Source organism: Raphanus sativus, chromosome 5, assembly GCF_000801105.2.
Source record: "Raphanus sativus cultivar WK10039 chromosome 5, ASM80110v3, whole genome shotgun sequence".
Lineage (NCBI taxonomy): Eukaryota > Viridiplantae > Streptophyta > Magnoliopsida > Brassicales > Brassicaceae > Raphanus > Raphanus sativus.
The window spans coordinates 35126944-35149976 of record NC_079515.1 but is presented as its reverse complement, the minus strand read 5'-3'; the positions used below and the strand labels follow the sequence as shown (position 1 = coordinate 35149976).

General features: G+C 38.5%; 4 protein-coding genes across 9 annotated transcripts; 3 read left to right on the top strand and 1 right to left on the bottom strand.

Annotated features, from left to right (window-relative positions):
* The first annotated feature begins 9106 nt into the window (after window positions 1-9106).
* Window positions 9107-10962, top strand: LOC130512832 (heavy metal-associated isoprenylated plant protein 8-like). The gene is made up of 3 exons (XM_057011225.1): window positions 9107-9463; window positions 9826-9901; window positions 10719-10962. The coding sequence occupies exons 1-3, from the start codon at window positions 9242-9244 to the stop codon at window positions 10841-10843; spliced, it is 423 nt and encodes a 140-aa protein (XP_056867205.1). The 5' UTR covers window positions 9107-9241; the 3' UTR covers window positions 10844-10962.
* Window positions 10963-13162: 2200 nt separating this feature from the next.
* Window positions 13163-16136, top strand: LOC108861822 (3-hydroxyisobutyryl-CoA hydrolase-like protein 4, mitochondrial). Of its 3 annotated transcripts, none has more exons than XM_018635783.2 (10): window positions 13163-13475; window positions 13558-13659; window positions 14093-14145; window positions 14320-14454; window positions 14535-14631; window positions 14901-15030; window positions 15174-15352; window positions 15446-15573; window positions 15650-15751; window positions 15889-16136. In XM_018635783.2, exons 1-10 carry the CDS (start codon window positions 13238-13240, stop codon window positions 15988-15990), a joined length of 1266 nt encoding a protein of 421 aa, XP_018491285.1. In that variant the 5' UTR covers window positions 13163-13237; the 3' UTR covers window positions 15991-16136. The 3 variants fall into 3 exon arrangements, with proteins under 3 accessions (XP_018491285.1, XP_018491284.1, XP_056842584.1); XM_018635782.2 differs by lacking the exon at window positions 14093-14145 and adding an exon at window positions 13800-13864 and having other exon boundaries at window positions 13164-13475; XM_056986604.1 differs by lacking the exons at window positions 13163-13475; window positions 13558-13659 and adding an exon at window positions 13844-13864.
* A 194-nt stretch (window positions 16137-16330) lies between these two features.
* Window positions 16331-18234, bottom strand: LOC108861826 (syntaxin-32). Of its 2 annotated transcripts, none has more exons than XM_056986605.1 (5): window positions 17699-18234; window positions 17126-17376; window positions 16890-17050; window positions 16594-16794; window positions 16331-16501 (listed from the first exon to the last, which is right to left on the bottom strand). In XM_056986605.1, exons 1-5 carry the CDS (start codon window positions 17943-17945, stop codon window positions 16342-16344), a joined length of 1020 nt encoding a protein of 339 aa, XP_056842585.1. In that variant the 5' UTR covers window positions 17946-18234; the 3' UTR covers window positions 16331-16341. The 2 variants fall into 2 exon arrangements, with proteins under 2 accessions (XP_056842585.1, XP_018491297.1); XM_018635795.2 differs by having other exon boundaries at window positions 16878-17050; window positions 17699-18233.
* Window positions 18235-19428: 1194 nt separating this feature from the next.
* Window positions 19429-23028, top strand: LOC108861820 (SNF2 domain-containing protein CLASSY 4). Of its 3 annotated transcripts, none has more exons than XM_056986603.1 (4): window positions 19429-19802; window positions 20016-20779; window positions 20851-20970; window positions 21054-23028. In XM_056986603.1, the coding sequence occupies exons 1-4, from the start codon at window positions 19562-19564 to the stop codon at window positions 22917-22919; spliced, it is 2991 nt and encodes a 996-aa protein (XP_056842583.1). In that variant the 5' UTR covers window positions 19429-19561; the 3' UTR covers window positions 22920-23028. The 3 variants fall into 3 exon arrangements, with proteins under 3 accessions (XP_056842583.1, XP_018491281.1, XP_018491280.1); XM_018635779.2 differs by having other exon boundaries at window positions 19429-19946; XM_018635778.2 differs by having other exon boundaries at window positions 19429-20779.
* Window positions 23029-23033: the final 5 nt, after the last annotated feature.

Genomic DNA, 23033 nt, shown 5'->3' with positions numbered 1-23033 from the left:
GGTGATGGTTATCTTAAAACACCATTTCCCTCGGCAATGGATCGAAGATCTTCCGAAAGACTCGACATCCAAGTGTTGGCTAGCCCCCGTGCTGCCTCTAGGCGCCGGACGACTAGCGCACCCGTACTGCGCTGGTTATCGGGCGACACAACATTCGTCAAGCACGGCAAATCCTCGCAAAACTATTCCGACGATAATCCAATCCAATACTTTGCACCTTTCGTAAAATAATCCTAGACAATACTTCACGAGACAGCTTCTGCGCGACTAAACTCGACAACATTTTACGAAACAGTTTCTGTAAAATTAACTCGACAACATTTTGTTGAAAAACTCTCGTAAAGTAAAAGCTCGGCAATATTTTACGAAATATCATTCGTAAAGAAAAACAATATCATAAGCTTCTTGACCTGACCAGTTCACTCATAGCTTGACGAAATATCAAGTCTCACTCAAGTGACGTCTTGCCAATCATTTTCGCTTGTCCGCCCACCTTAGCCTTCTTCGAGTTTCGCCTACTTCTCCTCCCTTTGCTTCAACGATTCTGCACTATTCCTTCGGGTACATGGTCGATTTAACCAGCAGTACGAGGAAACGAGGATATGAACTTAGGCGAAGACCTTTGACAATAAAACGTTAGAAGACAAAGAGGAACGGACATGAGGCAATCTCGAGTAATCAATGAGACTAAGGTATGTCCGACTTAGAAAATTTTATCATAGGAAAGGAATGGGAACGTCTTGTAAACCGCCGTAAAATTTAGGGAACTTAGGACCTAGGTGGAAAGTCTAGCTAGCTAAGTCTTAGTCATTTTCTTCCAGTTTCGTTCTATTGTTCCTTGACTGTTTAGGCATAACGCGCAAACCGATCTAATCTCTCGAAAAACCGAGAAACGATCGCCGCGCATCCTTGGCATACTCTTTCCGCTTCCGTGAGACTAATGGCACGACGGAGAGCTACAAAATTAACGAAATAACCTTCGGTAAAACTTCATGAGTAACCCGAAGCAACTTTCGCCAAAAAAAACGAAACCTAAAGTGGAAAATCGTTTCGAAAAGCCATCACCCATAACTTGGAAAACTCCTCTATGATTGGCATGTCTATCTCGACGAACTCTATTCGGCCCTCGGCCAACTACGTCTTTCCATAAAGCCCGAACATGCACTCGACATCGCCATTAAGGACAATCGTCAACTAAACACGATCTTAACGGTAACACAAAGGGTCATGGACTGGTCTTTTACCAACGACTTCCTTGGCTAAACGGCTGAAGTCAGCCTCCATGCCGGTCTACAATACTTAGCGACCACCGCTCCAACCGTGTAACGGCTAAAAAAAGACAATCCACGATTTGTCGTAAAACGACAAACGGATATTATGCAAGCAGTTTGTCGTATAACCCAAAATCGGAAATCATACGATAACGAAACTCGATCCTAACAACCAAATGGTTAAACGGAAAATCTTAAACTTATCATCAAATCGATTAAGTTCTATACGCCCCATAAAACGCGGCACGAAAAGAAACGCTCGTAGCAAAGCTCCCAGAGCTATACGAGTCATTCTTACAAAAACAAATCTCAGAAGGCCAACACTTCACGAAACATAGTGAAGTTAGACGCTTCCCCCTGGTAAAATTTACGCGACCCTTCGGTCCTAAATCCTCAACACAATTCGCCAACTACTAAACGGCTGCGACAACGGATCCAGTATCCATGAAACGATTATCACATCCAGACACATGTCTCTCATCGCTTACACCTAAAATCGCTCTCTAAAAAGTAGCATACGGACCAAGCGACAAAATCACAATCCGAAGTGACTACTCGGATTCTATCTTTAACACTTGACGAAAGTATAAATCAAATCATAAGCGAAAGCCCATAATCCTCTTATGGCATGAGAAAAATAAAATCACAGCACTGCGAGACGTCGCTTCGTGCTCGGATAAACATTTTTCGATAACAAATTCATACGCCTTCAAAACGGCATCATTTCGTTGTTGCTGATCACAACAAACGAACTCTAACGTCCTAAACAGACAAGCCACCTAAGGGTAGGCTCTTTTACATCCGACAAGGATCCCATAGCGCGCTATACAAAAAATCCAAATTTGGTTCAGCACTTCGTAAAGGAAGTAGCTCGATTCGTGCCCAGACAAATCATATAAGCCGATACCACTTCGCGGATTTTAAAACGGTACGAATCAGGTTAAAATCACAAACAGGCAAAACGAAAGCCGATTTGTCATCGCACAGCCTCAGTCTGAGAGTAAACCTAGGTCTTGCCCTAAACCCAGCCTTGCTGGTATCTTAACATCTCATAGGCAAAGCGTCAACGACGCGAGATCCCAAAACTTGTCTCTTCACTCAAGTCTGAACGTTTTCACGAATTTTCGCGTAAATCGTAAACCGCAGGAAAATCTCGCTTTGTACAAACTACGGATACGGTGATCGTCAGGGAGGCAGGAATGAGACGACAACTCACACCCTGCCCCTCTAACTTCGACAAACAGAAGTTCTAAACGCAAAATATTTTATAAATGCATACCGCGAATTCAATACAACGCCCTAAAAAGGGCAGGGACTCAAAGCCACCAACGGCCAGTCCCGAAATCATACATAATGGCCAACCAACGGCCGAAATGTAATCAAAATAAAAATCTTTAAAGGGATTGATAAACCTAGACGCTCCCCGGAGCATCACCTTCATCCTCAAAACTCACCCAAAGTAGGAACGGTCTCACCGTCGCCTCCATTGGTCGCACCACCACTGCATGTCTCATATGCGCCGGCTTCGCGATCCTTGACTGCGTGGTCCTGGTCCTCCGAACCCTCCGAATGCAGGACAAGGGTGCACACGGATTTCAGACCAGCAAGAATCGAGTCGAAGTTGAGCAACGAACTCACGGTCTTCCCGACGTCACGTTCAAGATCGCCAATCAAAGGTGATGTGGATTTCCGCAATGAAATACTCTTAGCCAAAAATTTCGATTTTCAACTCATAATCTTCCGCCCGCAAGATCGCTCCCGCATCTTGCATGCTGGGGGGCTAACTGTTGGGGTCAAAAACGGTTATCTCGAAATCAACGGCTAAGTCTATTTGTCATACGAAAGTATAAGGAAGAAACGGGAAGTGATCTAAGTTTGGATAGGCCGAACGACAAGGAATCCGCCTTGAAACTTCAAAGAGCCCGTTCTCTCAAACCGTGAGGACCCAGAGAACGATCAAGATATCAAATCGAAGCCCTCGTCGAGACGCACGTGCTGGTCCTGGCCGCCGGCGGCTAGCCCCCGTGCTGGTCCTGGCCGCCGGGCGGCTAAGCCCCCGTGCTGGTCCTTGCCGCCGGGAAACTTCAAAGAGCCCGTTCTCTCAAACCGTGAGGACCCAGAAAACGATCAACATATCAAATCGAAGCCCTCGTCGAGACGCACGTGCTGGTCGTAGCCGCCGGGCGGCTAGCCCCCGTGCTGGCCGTGGCCGCCGGCGGCTAGCGCCCGTGCTGGCCGTGGCCGCCGGGCGGCTAGCCCCGTGCTGGCCGTGGCCGCCGGCGGCTAGCGCCCGTGCTGGCCGTGGCCGCCGGGCGGCTAGCCCCGTGCTGGCCGTGGCCGCCGGCGGCTAGCGCCCGTGCTGGCCATGACCGCCGGGCGGCTAGCCCCGTGCTGGCTCGGGTCTTCGGATAACGATCTTCGGTACACGAATCCCAGTCCCCGGCAGTCTGAAGTTTGTACTTTGAGTTTTTCTCAAGTCCTTGCAGGACGAATCATCGAGATTCCGTGTACGAAACTCCAGTCCTTACTCCAATCAAAGACCGTCGGAAACACTTCGGAAACTCGTAAGGTATCAACCGGAAGGAAGATCTTAAATTCTTCGTACGAAACAGCGATGGTTATCTTAAGACACCACTCGTCTCAACTCTACGAATGAATGAAGAACTTCCGGAGAGATCGTAGAAAACCACGGAAGTCCTGGAAACGGCCCGAAAGGGACTAAACACGATCGGACAGTCCGTTTACGATTATCTGAGATAGATACGACGATTTACGTTTATCTTTGCATAGCGAGATAAATGCTAAATTTCCGGAAGGATAAATGTCAAGTTTCCCGAAGATAAATGTCAAGTTTCCCGATGAAAGCCGACGAAAAATGGAAAGAAGCCCGCCTTGCGGCCCAGGAGGAGAATAGACCGTCATAAGAAGGAGTATATAAAGGAGCTTTGGGAGAGGAAGAAAGGCAGAGCGAAAATCATTAAGAGAGAGAGAAATCCGAGATTGGAGACCTAGAAAGCTCCTGTTAGGTTAAGAACTTAGAATTTAGGCGGTAGACTAGCAAGGTAGGACTAGAACGTCCGGCCGCCTCTCGTTCTATTTTCATCTTGTCCGCAGGCTCCTGTCTCTCTCGGAAGGATCTAACAATCCTTTTACTTAGAGTTCCGCTCATAGAAACCCTAGGCGTTTATTCTCGACACGCCCGTTTCTATGACAAACGCTCATACTAGACGAACTCCGCCAGGCAGTTCGATCTCTTGTTCAAATCTTTCCAACTGAACTACGTCCGACTTGATCCTCGAAAGGGGTACGTAGGCAGCCTTTCTCAAGGTCCAGTCCCAACTCTTAACAAAACCCTTGTTGTACATAGAGTTCCGCACATAGAAACCCTAGGCATTATTCTCGACATGCCCGTTTCTATGACTAACGCTCGTACTAGACGAACTCCGCCAGGCAGTTCGATCTCTTGTTCAAACAACTCCAACTGAACTACGTCCGACTTGATCCTCGAAAGGGGTACGTAGGCAGCCTTCCTTAAGGTCCAGTCTCAAATCTTAATAAAACATTTCCGCATTTATTTGATCACTTGTCGTTGGTTGTCGCAGAGAATCCGGACCTTCAGGGAAAGTTAGGTTTACTTAGCTTTCCTCCGATTTACTTACTTAAAATCGACAGTGCGAATTTCGGTTCCCACAGTCATCCCGAAATCTCATATGCCACTTTTGGCTCATTAATCGGTTTACAGATTTTATTTTGACCGCTATGTCATCGTCCTCAGCCGATATCACATACTTATCACATGATACTATCCAACATCACATTTCACGTAACACAACATTATTACCTTGCATCCTAACAATAACACGATTCATCATTCACTCAACACATTAATCACAACTTCATTAACTCAGTATGTAAGCTTATATAACCATATTATTATATACCATGCATGAGTCCACAGATTAAAACAACTTTTTAAAAAAACTGATACGGTATTGCGGCTTTGATATCTTATTTATTTATGTTATTTTTTAACAATGATCAAATCGTCATTACATCATATATATAATCTATATTTCTATTATATATGATAATTAACTAGCAACAACATATAAGATATATATTAACAATTTCACGGATAACGATTAGCTCTCCCGTAATACTCATACTCATATAACGATCTGCATGTACGACATTTTTTGTTGATGGACAAACTCTCTCCGCAACACACAACCACAATGAAGCTCTACTCATATTCTTCTTGAATTTCTGATAAACTTTCCATCTTTAATCTGCAAAAAATTACATCTGAAAATTTGTGTTTTTGGATCTCAATCTTTAACCAAAAGCTATATTATCTTTCTAAAGAGTCTCTGCAAGGTTTCACCATGTGATCCGAGAATCTTTATGGATTGAGTGAAGCAACTAAGCATTAATCAGATGCTTGGATCGGATTAATTAGACGATTAGGAATAAAAACTTTGACTTTATGTTGATTATAATTTGGCCAAAATGGGCAGCTCAACTGCCGATTTCTTAACAGGAGTTTACAGTGGGTCCCCTAGTCCTTTGTAGTCAAGTATCTCTCGGGGAGCAGTGAACTACAAGTAACAGAAGAGACAACACTTACAAGAAACATTATATATGGCCGTAAAAAGGTAAGAGAGTAGTGACCAGTCTGGACTCTGGTAGTCACTCAGCTATAGTGGTCATTGTGCAGTGATTGTTATACTTAAGTTGTGACATATCTTTTTTTTTGGTAACACAAGTTGTGACATATCAATTCGGCAATTTAATGTGTTTTCCAAAATATTTACAGTGCAACTCCACGTCTTATGACTAAAGAGGCAATTCTATCAAAGTATATGTTCAAAAAATATTATTAAGAAAATACAAATATGTTAAGGAAGAAAGGAAAAAAAAAAGAGAGTAGATTCTCCAAACCGGACATGTATGGTTCCCGGACTGGGGCATTTCTTTGGTTCACTCGATTCTGGTCCCAGCATTATTGCACATTTGTCCTTATGCCAGAAACATTAAATTTTATATACAGATTTCAGTTTTTGTCCGGTTTGATGGTTCATAAATTTGATTCACTTAAAAAAGTCGGTTTAAACTGGGATGAAGACTTGAGTTGATTTTTTTTATAAAAATCCTAAGTTGGAATCGAGTCGCTCCGCCACATCGACGTCAGCGTCTAACCACCAATCTAATCTTATTCTTACCTGAAGCTCGAGCACGAGCACGAGCAACGAGAAGCCTTATTCGGAAGATAATTATTTAATAATCTTCTTTTGACCCATATTTTGTTGTTTTCATTAGTGTTTTCTTTGATATCTTTTTTTTCATTAGTGGTTTTGCTTTGTATTTAGCGGACGAGCTTTCATATAAAGACTTCATCGAGTATGTTTTCCAATCGTGTTAACGAGGAAAAGGAAACCAAATGGATTTCTCTTTTTCTGGATTGCATATTTCAGCCATGCAAGTATGCAACGACAAAAATTACAAAAAGGTATGCAACGAAAAATATTAAGGAAATATAATGAAAATAAGAAATACTCGCGTCGACAAATGAGGCCATGCCTCCAATAATAGAGGGGGGCGGTGATAATGAGAGCTTTTTAAAAAAAAAACTTGATGCAACCTTTGAAAAATTAAGAAATAGCCATTTGAATATTAAAATATACATAATTCAAAAAAATAATATTAAAATATACTGTAGTAAAAAGCTTAAATAAATACGAAATCAAGCTGATTTTGACATAATTTCTTTTTGTTCTGATTTACGGAACGTTAGTAATTTTCTTTGAATATGATGTGTTATTATTCTAGATCTAGAGTAATGTCTAGATTCAACAATTTGAAGACTGGAATTGCAAAGCCATTGCAATATTGTTTTAACTAGTTCCAGCCTTTTTTCTGTCAGTTGTGTTTCGAATTACTTATTTTTATTTTTATTTTTATTATTATTTTTTTTTTTTTTTGCAAATAACTTACTTATTTTTATTCTCTGTTCAGGTTCATTGGTTTGTACATATAAATGCTGTTAATGCATTTTTTTACAGAAAAAACTAACGCATTTTCTAACAATAAAAATAATAAACAAACACCGGCAAAAAAGAAATTGTGAATAACTTAAAGACGCTGATGTGACATCTTACAAAATACGAGAGATTGGAGAGACTTTGGTGAAAGAACATTAGTATATGGTTTATTATAGAGATCAATGGACATTTGTCGTTTGAATGGATGTTGTTAAGTTTATTGTAGTTGCATTTCTAAAATGGCAGTTTGGTCCTTGTTAATGTTGTCTCTAACTCTATCTATGAAAGTTAAATCTAAAAACCTTAAAAGTTAAAAACAAACACTACAACCTACCCAAAATAGTAATAAATTCTGTAGAGTTTATCATTCAACATTTTAACCTTGACGTTTAAAATCTCAGTAATTGCACCACTTGGGCTATAGCTTTTTTTTTGTAAACTAACTTGGGCTATAGCTCAATTTGCTCAAATACCATAACCGTTTGTTGCAAATAGTTTAATATTTGTTCTAATTGTTAAATAAATTAACTCAAACTCTAGGATTATATGCCATAATAAATGTAGTCATTGTCTTATTTTTCTTTACAAAATATCATTTTATTAATAATTGTTTTGTGCTTTTTTGATCAAAAAAATTCAATAATTGTTTAAAAATATTTTCCTGTAATGAAGTTGTGTACTTGTTTCTGAAATATATTCAACCAGCTAATGAGGATTTAGAATTATAGCAGGAAACAACAAAATAAGTGGAGCTAAAAAGCACATGAAGTAGGAACATAATTAATTGAGGTTCGATAATACGCATAAAAAATGAAAGAACATGTTTTGGCATGCAGAAAGAGAATTATACAATTTTCTTTTTCACGTGGTTAACCTATATCACTTAGCATATAATACCTTGATCCCGCATGTTCTTCACAGGCTAATCACTCGTATCTTTTTTTTCTTTCTTACAAATCCCCTATATGTTTCTTGTCGGAAATTCATATTATCAGGTTCAGTTTATCTATGACATGATACATTAAAATTAGATAAGATAAGTTTAACAAGACGAAAATGTTTACTAATTCTGAAATTTTTTTGCCGAATCAATATAAAAACAAAGAGATGGGATAATCAGAATATATTAAAAGAAACTGCAGAAGTGGAGCGGCGAGAGTGGAGCCAAAAGAGAGGATGATTATCCATCCACTCTTCAATCAATTATACAAAACTACAAGTCACACATCTTAGCTTGCATCACATGCCTCACTCACTCACTAACTCACTCTTATAATTATATGAATATTAAATTTCATTTATTTCTGATGTCATAAGAAAATTGGTGTCAATGTTGGAGAGTTGTTGAACGTGAGATGTGACCTATGTCTTGTTATCTTTCTTTTATCACCTGTCATATCATATTATATGGCACATAATTGTATGATTGTAAACAGTTTTTGATTTCTATTGGATGACATTCTGTCATAAATTCAGTTCTATGAGATTAAAAAGTAACACATGAAAAACTGCTTAGTATTTTTTTAAACATAACTATCTACTGGTTACAGTCGCCATACCAATCTAGATGCACTGAAGATAATTATTGGTTCACCAAAATGGACTCAACTAAACTAAAGAAGAAGAAAGATGACAAAAGTAGCATAAATGATAAATCTAATGATAGATTTAACATTGTAGGAGATGCATTGAAAATAATAAAAAAAATTAGTAAATTTATCGGTCTCTACAAAATCATTTCAGTGTTTGACTTCTTTACCCACCTTAACATTCTCTCTCTATATCTCTTTACGACAGTGTAAGTGTGTCAAATAAGCAAGGTTTCTCTCCTCTCTCACACAACTTCTTCTTTTTAAGTCTTCCTAACATCCCTCTTTAAGTTTCAGAAAAAAACATCACTCTAAAAACACTTAACTAGTTTCCAATTTAATGGGGAAGCTCCAGAAGATTGGTCGAGCATGGGATTGTCTGTTTTATCCGACAAACCAGTGTTCATGTTTTTGTCTAAACACCCTAGAAAATGATGAGGAAGAGTTTGAGAAGGAGCCACTGATAGATTCTTCATCAGAGAAATCGGGGAAGGTCATGAGATTAAAAGATGTTGTATCTGCTGATCATCGTCAGACTCTTGCTTTTCATCTTAAGCCTAAGGTAACCACATATCACCGCAACATTATGTCATAGACTACATTATGATTTATGATGAGTTCTTGAGCTTTGAAAAACGCTTATCACAATGCATTGTTTTGGAAACAGTGAAATAAATGTTTTATTAGCTCTTGAAAAGTTGTGTAGGCCTTTTTCTCTTGTATGGTGGTGTGCGTTTTTCTTGTTATTCCAAGTTAGTTTTTTTAGTTCTCCCAGAATCGAATAGAATAATATATTTGATCGATATAAGGTATCACGAATTCAGCTTTCACTTTATTATAAATGAGTTGTTTCGAGTTGGAAGTTTGAATTGATCTTGAAAATAATTAATCAAATTGTTCGGATGATGATGGTGATGTATGCAGGTAGTGGAGCTAAAGGTGTCTATGCATTGCTACGGATGTGCAAAGAAAGTCGAGAAGCATATTTCTAAACTAGACGGTAACGCCAAATCTTCTTTATTTTCTAGGTATTCCTTTTAGGGAAATACAATCACAAGACATGATTCAATGATAATAATTACAATTTTTTTTTGAAAAAATATAATTACAAATTTAATCATTGTTTCTTTGCGTAAATCACACATTAACTAAAATTTAATTCTATATTGTATTTATGTTTAGTGGAATATACAGTTTAATTAACAGAATTCCAAAAATGAAAGAAGACTTAATTGTGACAAGATTCATATAGGAGTATATTTTTTGTATCAAACAAAGATGAACTAAAAACTAAGAACATCAATTCAAAACTCAGGAACGAATCTATAGCATATTACTGAAAATTTTGTGCAAAAAAAAGAGATCTAGCAAATGATTAGTCGTTAGAATAAAACTACTATTTAAAATTTTGATCGTAAGAATTAAAATACCTTAAAATTTTAATCGTAAGAATTAAAACACCAATAAGAAGGGGCGAGTCTTAAATTAACAAAAGAGTATATCAAAAAATTTAGTGTAAAATTATATATTTGCATTAACAAATAGTGACAATTGCAATCATTTATGGGTGAAGACGGATATTTTTGTTTAGATAATATTACATATGTGTGTAATATATTATATATACCACTTTAAACTAACAGAAATTCAACATAGCACAGAGTTATGATACTAACTCTGTGTTATGTTGTGATACTAACATAGCACATAGTTATGATACTAACTCTGTTCATTAGAGTTAAAGAACTTTCAATTGTATTTTAAAGTTTATAAAACTGTTGAAAGACTGATCAATATGGTTTTATTCTAATGAACAGGAGTGACATGGTACAAAGTGGAGCTTGAAAGCAAAAAGGTAGTGGTGAAGGGGAACATAATGCCAGTAGATGTGTTAGAGAGTATTTGTAAGGTCAAGAATGCTCAGCTTTGGTCTTCCTCTTGAATTTCTTTCTATTTCCACATGGGTCTTTCATGTCCATGTCCCCATCTTCATGTAATATTATTATTACTAAATTATCTAATTATGCGTAGATACACATGCATGCACCTATCTCTCTAATATATCCCTCCTTTTTCTGGGTCCATTCTGTTTGTAACATTTTGAATCTATGTCATTAATAATTTATATAAGTTAGTGAAGGTGGTTGATTAAACTTAAACACTAGATCTTGATCCGCGCTTTGGAAGCGCGGAATATTTTACGATGAAAAATTTCACTAATAACTTAATAAATATTTGGATAATTTTAAAGAGTGTGTATTTAAAATATTTTTGCATTTAAATCAGTGTTTTTAAATTCAACCCGATTGTGATTATACCGGTTAATCGAGAGATCTGACAATTCAATTTAGGTTTTTAAATTATTCATATTAAAAAAATTACTAAAACCCGAGACTAACCGAGTGAACTGATGGATGACCAATATGTAATCTAGTTTGATTTAAATTGTAATAGTTTCATAATTTGTAATCTTATAATCCAAATTTTAAAGTTCATTATTTTGCAATTTATAAAATTATGATGTTTCTACAAAATTTTAAAGAGAAAATGATAGATATAAAATAACTAAGATTAATTATTGTATTGTTTGGAAACATTGATAGTAGTATAAAAATATATTGTTTGGAAACATTAATAGTAGTATAAAGAAATAAGTATATTGTTTGGAAACATGGATAGTAGTATAAAAAAAGTAACAATAGTGATTTAATGTAGGTTTAACTATAAAGTATAAATGTGTATTTAATTTAAAAACTTACAAAATAAATATTAGGTCCAATAAAATGTTTCTGTTTTAATAAGATAGATGTGCATATTTTTACTGTTCTGTGGAGTGAGGAGTGAGGACTGATCATAATAAACTCGACCAAGGTATTAATTATTAAACGGTGTGGCCACAAACGCTTGATGACGTATTAACGTATCGTTGAATGAAATATACAAAGAACCTAAATTTGTGAACTAACACAAGATATGAGTAGTTAATAATTAATCTTCAGTTTGGGTTGAAAAGTTATGAGCTTTGATGTGGAATTAGGATCTATTAAATCCAAACGAATTGAGCCCGATACATAAACTGGAACGGATACAAAAAGTCATTATATCAAGGAAGATACATTTATTTATCATTTTTGAGTGAACTTTTTTTTTGTTTTTTCTGTCGACCCACTCTAATAACAAAAGTTACTTTTCGAGTTGCTTGGAAGTTTATGTTGGACCACATATTTACATAATATATTTTACATTATCTTAGCTAGTAATACGCATCTTATCTTATAACTAAAACTATGTTTTTCATTAAGTATATCTTAAGTTTATGCAGTGTGGACCATAGGAAGCCCCCTCCTACACCTAGCTAGCCTTTTTTTTTGGGTCAATTTTAGTCACTTTGGATCTTTAATCCTCAAACTGAGGTAAAAAGGGATCGAACTCCTCACGCCAGGACCCAAAGACAGAGCTACTTGGCTGCGAACGACCCGACACACACCTAGCTAGCTTTGTTTACCGAATCTAGCTTTGACACGGATCATCTCAAATTATTAACTGTATGTCAGAATTCATATTGACTTTTACTGAAAGAATAAATATTTGAGTTCAACTTTGTGAAATACTTTTTTTTGGGGGGGGAGTAAGATGTTAAATTCTTTCTAAAATGCTTGTTTGCATATTCTAAAACTGTGACAGTGTTCACATATATAAGCCCTGTTCGTTTCTTAGCCGCAGCGTCAGTGGGAAGCGATCAAAAAACAGTGAACAACTGAGAAAGAATTCAGATAATTATACAATATATTGGTCGCCGGTTATTGCCGCAACTGTTAATTAATTCACTTAGTGATCGCCGTGAAAAACAGCGGCTTCTGTGATTGTTGCTGGCGGCCATTTTTCTGGTTGTGAACTGAATAACTACATTTTCAAACTACCAATTTTAAAAGTGCTGCTGACGTGTCCTTTGATATTAATCGATCGCTCTCGTTGACGCTGCGGCTAAGAAACGAACAGGGCTATGCTCGGAACAATGAACAACTGTCGGGGACTTGGAGTCAATACTTGTATGCTGGTTTGGTTGTTGTTAATCGGAAAATTTTGTCGAGTTGGTACACAACCACTGGACTGTAAGCAGTCAGGGTGTGGTTCTTGACACGGTTCAGCTTGAACTCGACTGCTCAGGAGCAATCCGTTGGGCTTCGTACACGGTCACTGATGCTATTGGGCCGAAAAGCCTTATGGTTTATATATATTTAAAAAGAGTATTCTGGTGGGCTTCGAACACGGTCACTGATGTTTGGTTCCTCCGACAAAAGTGGTTGATGTTTTGGAACCTGTAAGAATCAAAGCGATGATCAAAACTTTGGGCGTGGCTTCTGCTCGCTTCTTCTTCTTCTTCTCCAGACACCCACCAACGACTCATAACATCAGCTTCTCTAAGCACTCCGTATCGGTTCGCCGGAACTTCACTATAATGGCCAATGGAAGCAGCGGCGGCGGAGAAGAGTTCGTAAAAGGAAACGTTTATCCAAATGGCGTCGCTGTCATCACCCTTGATCGACCTAAAGCTCTCAACGCCATGAATCTAGGTCCGTTTTTTTGTATTTTCTTTAACCCAAAATTCAAAAAAAAAATCAAAGAAAGTTTTGATTTTTTTTTTTTTTTTTACAGAAATGGATTTGAAGTACAAAAGCTTGCTTGAAGAATGGGAATCTGATCCCAAAGTCAAATGTGTGATCGTCGAAGGAAGCACTCCTCGAGCCTTTTGTGCAGGTAATAAAGTTCACTCCTTTTTTTTTGTGGAGTCTGGTTTCGAAAATATGTTGCTTTTGGTCTTTTATCTATTTAGTATTGGTTAATGCTGTGGGGGAAGAGGTTTGTGGGAGAGTGACACCATATTATGAATGGTGCAGGGATGGATATTAAAGGAGTTGTTGCAGATATCTTAATGGACAAACACTCTCCTCTTGTGCAAAAGGTTTCTTTTATGAACCCATTTTGTTATTAATTGACTGGCTGTAGAAGATGATTACAGAAATCATTCCTTGATTGATCTTAGTTATTTTTTGTGTTGTGTTTTATCTTGGGGGGGGGGGGGTGGGTTTTTCTTTTTTTTTTGGAGTCATTTTCTTGCATCAAATGAGTATTCTTAATCTAGTAAAAACCGGATAGATTGTGCATAACCATGGTCTTAGTTTATTTTCAGGCGGTGATGTGAAGCAGATTACAACCAAAAATCATTTGTCAGATATGATAGAGGTCTGGTTTGTGCGCTTTTTTGCCTGTCTTATGGAAACTTGAAACAGAAAAAGACCAGACATGCAACTGTATTAGGAACTTCTAGTTTGCAAAAGTGTTCTTTACACATGATTAGCTAGCTGTATGTTTCTTGTTTATGACGTCTTGACTTGATAGCTTTGCTTCCTTTTTTAGGTATTTACAGCTGAGTATACCCTGATATGCAAGATTGCTGGATACAAAAAGCCATATATCTCTCTAATGGATGGCATTACAATGGGATTTGGGCTTGGTCTTTCTGGACATGGGCGCTACCGTGTGATAACAGAGGTATACTAATCTGCACTTCTTTTCAGATAGCATTTTAGCATGGTTTGTGACAGTTTTTTTTATTATCCTTTTATTTGCAGAGGACGGTCCTGGCAATGCCAGAAAATGGAATCGGCTTGTTTCCAGATGTTGGATTTTCATATATAGCAGCTCATACCCCTGGAAGAGGGTCTGTTGGTATGTTCATATCCTATATTCCTTATCCTTAACTTTCTAATCCAGTATTATACATAATAAGGGAAGCTGGCCAAGTGTGTTTCTTTTTTGTGTCTCTAGGCCAACTTAGGTTCTTTCTCAAAAGTTGCATATAAATTGTGAAAAATGTCGGTTATTAGTGCATCTAGAGTTTTGCTGTCATTCAGTTCTTGAGCTGTGTCATTGTATGTTTCATATTGCTGAGACCCTCACCTCTACAATCGCAACTTTTTGACCTTGAAACTCTGCAGGTGCTTATCTTGGTATGACTGGGAGAAGGATCTCCACACCTTCAGATGCAGTGTTTGCGGGTCTGGGGACACATTATGTACCATCTGGAAAGCTAGCTTCACTCAAAGAAGCCTTTTTGTCAGCTGACATGTAAGCTCCTTTTGCACAAATCCCTTCTTTCTTACCCTGCATTTATGAATTTCTCTCTTTCTCATGTGCATGTTTCAAACATAGGAGCATTTGTTACTTTCCTGTTTTGTGATTCAGAAAACATGCATGTTTTGGTAATACAGTTCCAAGGATCCTCATCAAGACATCCAATCAACTTTATCAGAATACAGCAGTGGTCCTGACTCTGAAGCCCAGCTCAAAATGATGTTGCCTCAAATAGAAACAGCTTTTAGTGCTAGTAAATCTGTTAAGGAAACAATCGAAGAGCTGAAGAATTACCAGCAGAGCACTGATGCTTCAGGTATGAATGATAGACGACATTCTTGTTTTAATGTATGTGACGGAAATTGACATCTTGACTCTGAGAAAGTTAGACAATTTGTTTGTGGTACAGTTGCAGAATGGGCTAGTGAGGCACTCCAAGGCCTTGGAAAAGGAGCCCCGTTTTCTCTTTACCTAACACACAAGTACTTCTCCGAAGTTGCTTGTGCCATGGGTAAAACCGACAATGAGATGGCAACGGTGAGGTCTAAGCTCTTCTTTGTTTCCAGTTAAACGTCACGAGTTTTCATACTTATTTATTATTTCCATCTTGAAGCTTAATGGTGTGATGAAAACGGAGTACCGTATTGCTCTGAGAGCTGCCTTGCGCGGTGATTTCACTGAAGGTGTTAGAGCAGTCTTGATTGACAAGGACCAGGTTTTGTTCATTTCCACTCATTCATTTTGGTTATTTATTCTACAGCTGTTTAGTCATTCGGTTCATAATGTGTCGCATGATCTCCGTTGTGCTTCCTCTAAGCTCATCTCATGGGTGTTTTTTTTTTAATCTTGCAGAACCCGAGATGGAAACCAGCAAGCTTAGATGAGGTCGATGATACTGAAGTGGACGCTCTCTTTAACCCACCAACTCCTGAAGTGGAAGAGCTAAACGTATGAAAATGAGTTCATTTTATTGTTCCAGCTTTAAACTATGTGACATGTTATGTTACTGGATTGACTTTGAATAAACTGATCGCTCTTGTGTTGCAGCTTTGGACACAAGTACATGTCCCTTTTTATCAATCAATATTTCTAGTCGTACAGTTGTAGATTTCATTAAGAAAAGGGAAATAAACTGCACGGCAAGTGGTAATATATAAATCCCCACTAATCTGAACAGAGAGCATAAAGATCCCTTTCTCTTGTAGTCTTTACATGTCAATACGACAGAGAAAGAGAACCATGTCTATATGTTTGAAACTCTGCTAAAATCGTATTTTTCTTTTTTTAAAAAAAAAAATCTCAGTATTAGGCCACGAAGAAGAGGAAAACCATGAGAAATGCAATCAGTACAAAGAAAATCTTAATCATGAGCCATCGGTTTGACGATATACTGTTGAGATACCTAGCCAGTTGGCTCTGTGCGCCTTCCACATTCGCCAATGTATCTTCCATGTTCTGATCTATCCTGTAGTACAAACCAACAACATATTATATATGACTTCACGTTCCACAAAATATTCGGTGATCTTTTTACGAGATAGTTTGGTGTTGACGAACCTGATAGCGATCTCCCCTTGCTGAGAAACCATGGTTGCTAGTTGTGTGAAGATATTGCTTAGCTCATGAATTGTTGATTCCACATTGTGTAGAGCTTCTGCGCGGCTCTCCATATAAGTGTCTTGCAACGGGACCATCTGTTGTTGTTGTTGTTGACTCTGCTGCTGCAACAATGGAGAAGATTCAGCCTCTCCCTGTCTCCTGTAAAATGAGGTAAGTTCTATTTAGAAACTGGGGTAAGTTCTATTTAGAAACTGTGGCTATCGGATGAGCAGTGCATTTACCTTGGGACTAACTGAGATGACGATGAAGGAGAGCCATTTGCCCATGGAAGAGGAGCAGGTTGACTAGGTGCAGGCTTAGAAGCCAAAGGGCGCTGGCGAACAAATGGGTTTGTTGATTCTTTTGAAGGGTTATTCGTGAATCTTTGCCTTCTATTTTCATGAATCTTCATGTTCTGCAAACACCAGAGCTCACAGTTTAACATCATATTACAAAGAAAATTATAATAAAAGAGTGGTTTGAAGCTAACCTCGGTTCTCAAAGTAAGAACATCCTTAAACTCTTTGGTAGTGTCCATCAAGCGATTCTTGAGATCGTCAACAACGGTGGCAGAGTGAGTAGTTGTGTCTCTAGAGATGTTCCTTTCGTCATTATGAGAGTTGCGTACAGCTTGAAGATCAAGCAGCGCAGTGTTTAGTCCAGAGATCTCTTGTTTGATTACCGCCGTCAGCTCTCCTATCTCCCGGGTTGGATCATCAAAAACAGATGACCTCTTTGCCACTGATTTCGCAACCAAATGACTCACAAAAGTTAACAAAAACTATCTCTACTCAAGAGTGTGTGTGAACAAATAAAATTCATTTCTACTATAAATGAAAGAAACATTATCCATGCTCTCAAAAGTTCTGAGATCGAGTATGGATTCGAATTTTTCGGTTAGGGCTCAGATCTCAGGTACGCTCAGGAGGACTAAAATGAAGTAAGCCACGTCATCCAGATTCATCAATGAGCTTCTTGTTTCAAAAGAGATCGTTCTAACTACCTAAGGAAGTCACGTCATCCAGATTCAGTGATGATGAATGAGCGGAGTTAAGAAACTTACGTTGAGCGAGTTTGGAGAGTTTCTGGGATGTCTGGTGGATAGCTAAACCGATCACAGAAGCTCTTCTGTTGAACTCCGATTGCATAACTGCGTTGGATCTCGGATCGTCTCTTCTTCCACCACCACCGTACGGCACATTATTCGGCGCCGCCGCGGCCGGAGCAATCGATCTCCTCAGCGTTTCGACGACGCCGAAGAACTCGTCCGTCCGATCTCGATACGACGAGTGTCCATGTCTTGCTTGCATTGTTTCTTCTTCTTCTTCTTCTTCTTCTTCTTCCTATTCCGGATCTGGTGTCTCTCAGATCTCAAATTCAATAAGGAAAAGCGAAGAGATTGAGAACACAAATTCGAAGGAGTTTTGGGGATTTGAAATCGAAATCACGGACGTGGAAACTATCTTTTACGGATTCAAACCAAAATCAGAGGAAAAGAGCTAAAACAGATCAACGCGTGGGGGACTGGGGATAGTATTCTCATTTCGTCCAATACCGTTTCATTTCTTTTGCCAACTAAATAATCGATTTCATTAGAACAAGCTGTCATTTCTCATATCATCATATAGTAAGAAACTAAGACAAAATGAAACATAATTCTAATTCTCATTATAGTGAAAAAGGTTAGCAAATATTAAATTATAATCAATAAAAAAAATATTCATATGTTTATTTAAATAATTTAAATAAGTTTTTGATTAGACTAAATGTTAATTTTTTTAAGATTTTGAAGTTGGTCCCTAGAATTTAAAGGATATACATGATCTTATCATTTCCGCACGAATAATCGATTCTTCGATTCGATTCAATCCGTTACTTTCTGGATATTTATTGTTATTGATATCTAGAAAATCTGTTTATTTTATCGAATGTCCAATTCGATCCGTCGATCCGGTAAAAATAATAAAAATTTAATTTTGGAAAATATTAAAGAAAAAGAAAAATTAAATATAAATAATAATATTTTTTTACAAATTATTTTAAAACTACATACTTAAAAGTTAATGACTAAATAATTAATTTAGTTGAATAAATAACTAAAATTATATAGTAATATAAAATTATATGCATATGTATATTAATTATCGGATCCGGATATCTGTTTTTTCCAAAATGAATATTCGCGATTTGCTCTGTCTCTAACATATATTGAATTTTAGTATTTATTTCGATTCCTAAATTTATGGATATCCAATTTTTTTAGATCAAGCTGAAATGAATAACTAATCGAATTAAATTTTACGGATATTTGTCCACTATATTTATCCCAATCCAATCTAAACTAAAACCAATTGTTTTTAAAGAATACACCCAAAGTAAATTTATACTACAAAACAAAATGGATTACAAATATTTTAAATTCTTTTTTAGCTCTTTAGTTTTTGTTGTATTATTTAAATAATTCTGCATTTCCTAAATTCTATTAAAAATTTTGAAAATGAGAGGATCCCTGATTATCCTCAGTAAAAAAGTAGTAGTAATAAGAAAATATAGGAAGAATTAATATTTGGACCAATAAAAGATGCCAATGCTGCCTGACAACCAGTTGGAACTATAACTCCGAATATTTTGTATCAATCAAAATCTCCCACCAATGGGAGTGAAGGAAACTTATCCGAGAAGCTACATAAAACCGCAAAATTAGTAAAAAGCTCCCAATGAGTTTTCACAAGTACCCCTCACTGTTTCCAATATTGCAGTATAAACCCCATAGGATGATCCACTCAAAGTCCCAAACCCTTTTTCAACGTTTTTCGAGATAATTAAAGTTAAAAATCGTTACCGCCAAAGGCACACAGAAGAAGAGAAGATTGCTGCATGACTCTTCTCTGCTAGGGTTTTCGATTTCACTCCTTCATCATCAGCCATGGATATGACTAGTTGCGTCGGCAGAAGAACTCGCTCGAGGACGGAATCTTACTTGAACGATCTTCTCAATCGATCGAAGGGGATTTCGTCCGCCGCGGATCAATCTAAGAGTAGAAAAGGGAGGCAGAGGAAGAGAGGGGTGCCCTTGCGCGATGATTCTTGTTCGCCGAAACGGCGCCGGAAAAAGAAGAGCAAGGATGACGATGACGTCGAGTTCGTCGGAACTATCTATCCGAAAGGTAAGCGAGAGAAGGAGGATGACAATAATGTAGGTTCACCTTCGGTGATAGCTCTTAGTTCAGAGTCAGATAGGGCTTGTGGCGAGGAGAAACCTTGTGATGATAATGGTTATGTCGAATTCGTCAGAACAATCTATCCGGAAGGTAACAAAGATATAGAGCCTAGTTTAGAGCCTAAATCGCCTGATCGAGATGTTTTTTGTGATCTGGCAGTGGATGACGTGGATTTGATTGGTGAGAAGAAATCTCATGATGGTGATGTTGATGATGATGATGATGTTGTTTTTCTCGGAACTTTGCCGAGAGACCAAGAACATGTTGATGATTTGATGGTTGAGGAGAAACGTCATGATGATGTTGTTTTTCTCGGAACTTTGCCGAGGGAGCAAGAAGATGTTGATAGGGCTTGTGATTTGGGTGTGGATGATGCTAATTTGATGGGGGAGGAGAAGATTTCAGCGACTGGTGATGAGGTTATGAGTCTTAGGTCTAGTTCTGACGACGAAGAAGCTTATATAGAATACTTAGGAACTGAAGTATGTAGTGAAGATGACGATAGTGATCAGTCTGACTCATCTGATTACACTTTCAATTGTTCTGAGGACGATGAGTTTGTTGGAGCCACACACACTGCTACAGTCAAGAAGAAGAGCCGGAGTAAAAGAGTATGTAGTCAGGGAAAGCGGAAGACTTCTGAGAAGGTACATGAACAGAGGAAACGAAGGAGATTCCGTAGGGAGAAAAAGAAGAAGCACTGGAATGTGGTTGATCTGCTAGGAGATTCGTTTCGTGGGTTGGATGAGAGTTTTGATGTTGGGGAAAACCCGTGGGTTTCGCCTCCCTTAAACCTGAGATTTGGTTGTGAGGAGTCTGAGCCAGTTGAGAAAACAGAAGAGGAGAAAGAAATAGACAGGTTGTGGCAAGATATGGCCTTAGCTTTATCATTGGAAGGAGTACACTCATCTACTTATTTTAAAGTAAGACTACTTAATCTTCTATTAGCATTGTTAAGGCATGAAGCTGAATCTTTTTCTCTTTGATGTATCAGGATGGAGATGTGTCATGTAGCAACGGGAAGCATGATTTCGTCCTTGATGAGGAAATTGGTATGAAATGCCGCTACTGCTCTTATGTCTCCGTTGAGATGAAAGATGTTTCACCTGCCATGGTAGGAGATTGTAATATTCGTTGATTCTCTTTTCATGATCACACACAGTACTTAACATGTTCGTTTCTCTGCATCCCGCGCAGGACAAGTATCGCGCTTATGTTAACAACAATGACAAGTATCGTGATTACGACAAGAAGACATGTCGGAACAAAAAGGGTGACCCTTTACTTGACAGCCTTGATTTGGAAGCGTCAGACCACAACAGCAACGTGGCGTCTTTGAAAAATATAAAGGGAACTGTCTGGGAGTACATCCCTGGCATCAAAGATACTCTATACCCACACCAGCAAGAAGGCTTCGAGTTTATGTGGAAGAACTTAGCTGGGACAACAAAACTTGACGAGTTAAAAAGCTCAGTGGTAAAAGAAAGTGGCGGATGCATTATTTCTCATGCTCCTGGAACTGGTAAGACGCGTTTGACCATCGTGTTTCTTCAGTCGTACTTAGAACAGTTTCCAGATAGCCATCCCGTGGTCATAGCTCCTGCAAGTTTGCTGCTCACATGGGAAGAAGAGTTCAAGAAATGGAATTCAAACATTCCGTTTTATAACATGAGTAATCAAGAGTTGTCAGGGCAAGAGAACCCATCAGCTAAGGGGAATAAGCACAATAGAGGCAACAAGGATTCTGTCCGTATGGTTAAGCTATGTTCTTGGAGGAACAAGAAAAGCATTCTTGGAATCAGCTACAGTCTGTATGAGAAGCTCGCTGGGAAGAAGCGCGCCGCTGGGGAAACGCAAAAGGTTAGAAAGATGTTGCTAGACATGCCGGGGCTGCTGGTCCTTGACGAAGGCCACACTCCTAGGAACCACAATAGTTGCATCTGGAAAGTTCTCACTGAAGTGAAAACAGAGAAGCGTATCATTCTCTCAGGGACACCGTTCCAGAACAACTTCAAGGAGCTTTCTAACGTCTTGTGCCTGACGAGACCAGCTTACACAGAAAAGATCTCTTCTAGGCTACATGATCTTACAAGGCTGAGCCAAGAAGGCAAAAACGGGAGGTTCGATGAAGAAATTGGAATCGCGGAGCTTAAGGACATGATTGCTCCTTTTGTTCATGTCCACAAAGGGAACATCCTTCGAGAAAGCCTTCCAGGTCTAAGAGACTGTGTTGTAGTGTTGAACGCTCCTTTTCAACAGGAGAAAATCCTGAAGAGAATTGACCATTCTCAAAACACGCTTGAGCTGGAGCACAAGCTTTCAGCTGTTTCAGTACACCCGTCTCTGTATCTGGGACGCAAGCAGACCAACAAGGAACGTTTAACCATTGGGCCATTAATATTGAAAAGCCTGGAGAGCCTTACGCTTGACTCAAAGGAAGGTGCGAAAACGAGGTTCCTGATCGACTTCATCCGGTTCAGTGAAACAGTGAAAGAGAAAGTCTTGGTGTTTAGCCAACACCTTGACACTCTAGAACTGATCAGGGACCAGCTCAATGCAGTGTTTGGCTGGACTGAAGGAGAAGAGATTCTGTATATGCATGGTCAACTCCAACAGAAATTCAGGCAGCGTCTGATCAACAACTTCAACAAACCAGACAGCAAATCCAAAGTGCTACTGGCGTCAACAGGAGCGTGTTCCGAAGGTATTAATCTTGTCGGAGCTTCCAGAGTTGTGCTCCTTGATGTTGTTTGGAACCCTTCTGTCGAGAGGCAAGCCATAAGTCGAGCTTACAGGATTGGTCAGAAGAGGGTTGTGTACACTTACCATCTCATGGTTAAAGGCACAACTGAGTGGGACAAGTACTGTAAACAAAACAAGAAACATCGTATATCAGAAATGGTCTTCACTCCTACCAACGAGGAGGATAAGCTGATTGAAAACGAAGTTGTTTCGGAAGATAAAATTCTTGACGAGATGGTTCGCCATGAGAAGCTGAAAGACATGTTTGGGAAGATACTTTATCGCAAGAAAGAATCTGACATGTTTACAAACATCCTCTGATTTTTGTGATATTCTTTTCTTTCTGTTAATTCCACTATTAAGACTCTCTCTAGGCGTTTGTATTAATAAAGTTCACTCTAGTGATATGAATATATTACTATCACATGCTCTCTC

What these genes read in the sequence shown, in the direction of transcription:
- LOC130512832 (XM_057011225.1), top strand. Translation starts at nt 9,242, where the DNA reads ATGGGGAAGCTCCAGAAGATTGGTCGAGCATGGGATTGTCTGTTTTAT. An exon ending in CTTTTCATCTTAAGCCTAAG is followed by an intron (nt 9,464 to 9,825) that starts GTAACCACATAT and finishes TGATGTATGCAG; the next exon opens with GTAGTGGAGCTAAAGGTGTC. An exon ending in GCATATTTCTAAACTAGACG is followed by an intron (nt 9,902 to 10,718) that starts GTAACGCCAAAT and finishes TCTAATGAACAG; the next exon opens with GAGTGACATGGTACAAAGTG.
- LOC108861822 (XM_018635782.2), top strand. Translation starts at nt 13,238, where the DNA reads ATGATCAAAACTTTGGGCGTGGCTTCTGCTCGCTTCTTCTTCTTCTTC. An exon ending in TCCTCGAGCCTTTTGTGCAG is followed by an intron (nt 13,660 to 13,799) that starts GTAATAAAGTTC and finishes TGAATGGTGCAG; the next exon opens with GGATGGATATTAAAGGAGTT. An exon ending in GCAGAGCACTGATGCTTCAG is followed by an intron (nt 15,353 to 15,445) that starts GTATGAATGATA and finishes TTTGTGGTACAG; the next exon opens with TTGCAGAATGGGCTAGTGAG.
- LOC108861826 (XM_018635795.2), bottom strand. Translation starts at nt 17,945, where the DNA reads ATGCAAGCAAGACATGGACACTCGTCGTATCGAGATCGGACGGACGAG. An exon ending in TTCTTACTTTGAGAACCGAG is followed by an intron (nt 17,051 to 17,125) that starts GTTAGCTTCAAA and finishes TGGTGTTTGCAG; the next exon opens with AACATGAAGATTCATGAAAA. An exon ending in CAAGGGGAGATCGCTATCAG is followed by an intron (nt 16,502 to 16,593) that starts GTTCGTCAACAC and finishes TTTGTACTACAG; the next exon opens with GATAGATCAGAACATGGAAG.
- LOC108861820 (XM_018635778.2), top strand. Translation starts at nt 19,562, where the DNA reads ATGGATATGACTAGTTGCGTCGGCAGAAGAACTCGCTCGAGGACGGAA. An exon ending in ACTCATCTACTTATTTTAAA is followed by an intron (nt 20,780 to 20,850) that starts GTAAGACTACTT and finishes TTGATGTATCAG; the next exon opens with GATGGAGATGTGTCATGTAG. An exon ending in AAGATGTTTCACCTGCCATG is followed by an intron (nt 20,971 to 21,053) that starts GTAGGAGATTGT and finishes CATCCCGCGCAG; the next exon opens with GACAAGTATCGCGCTTATGT.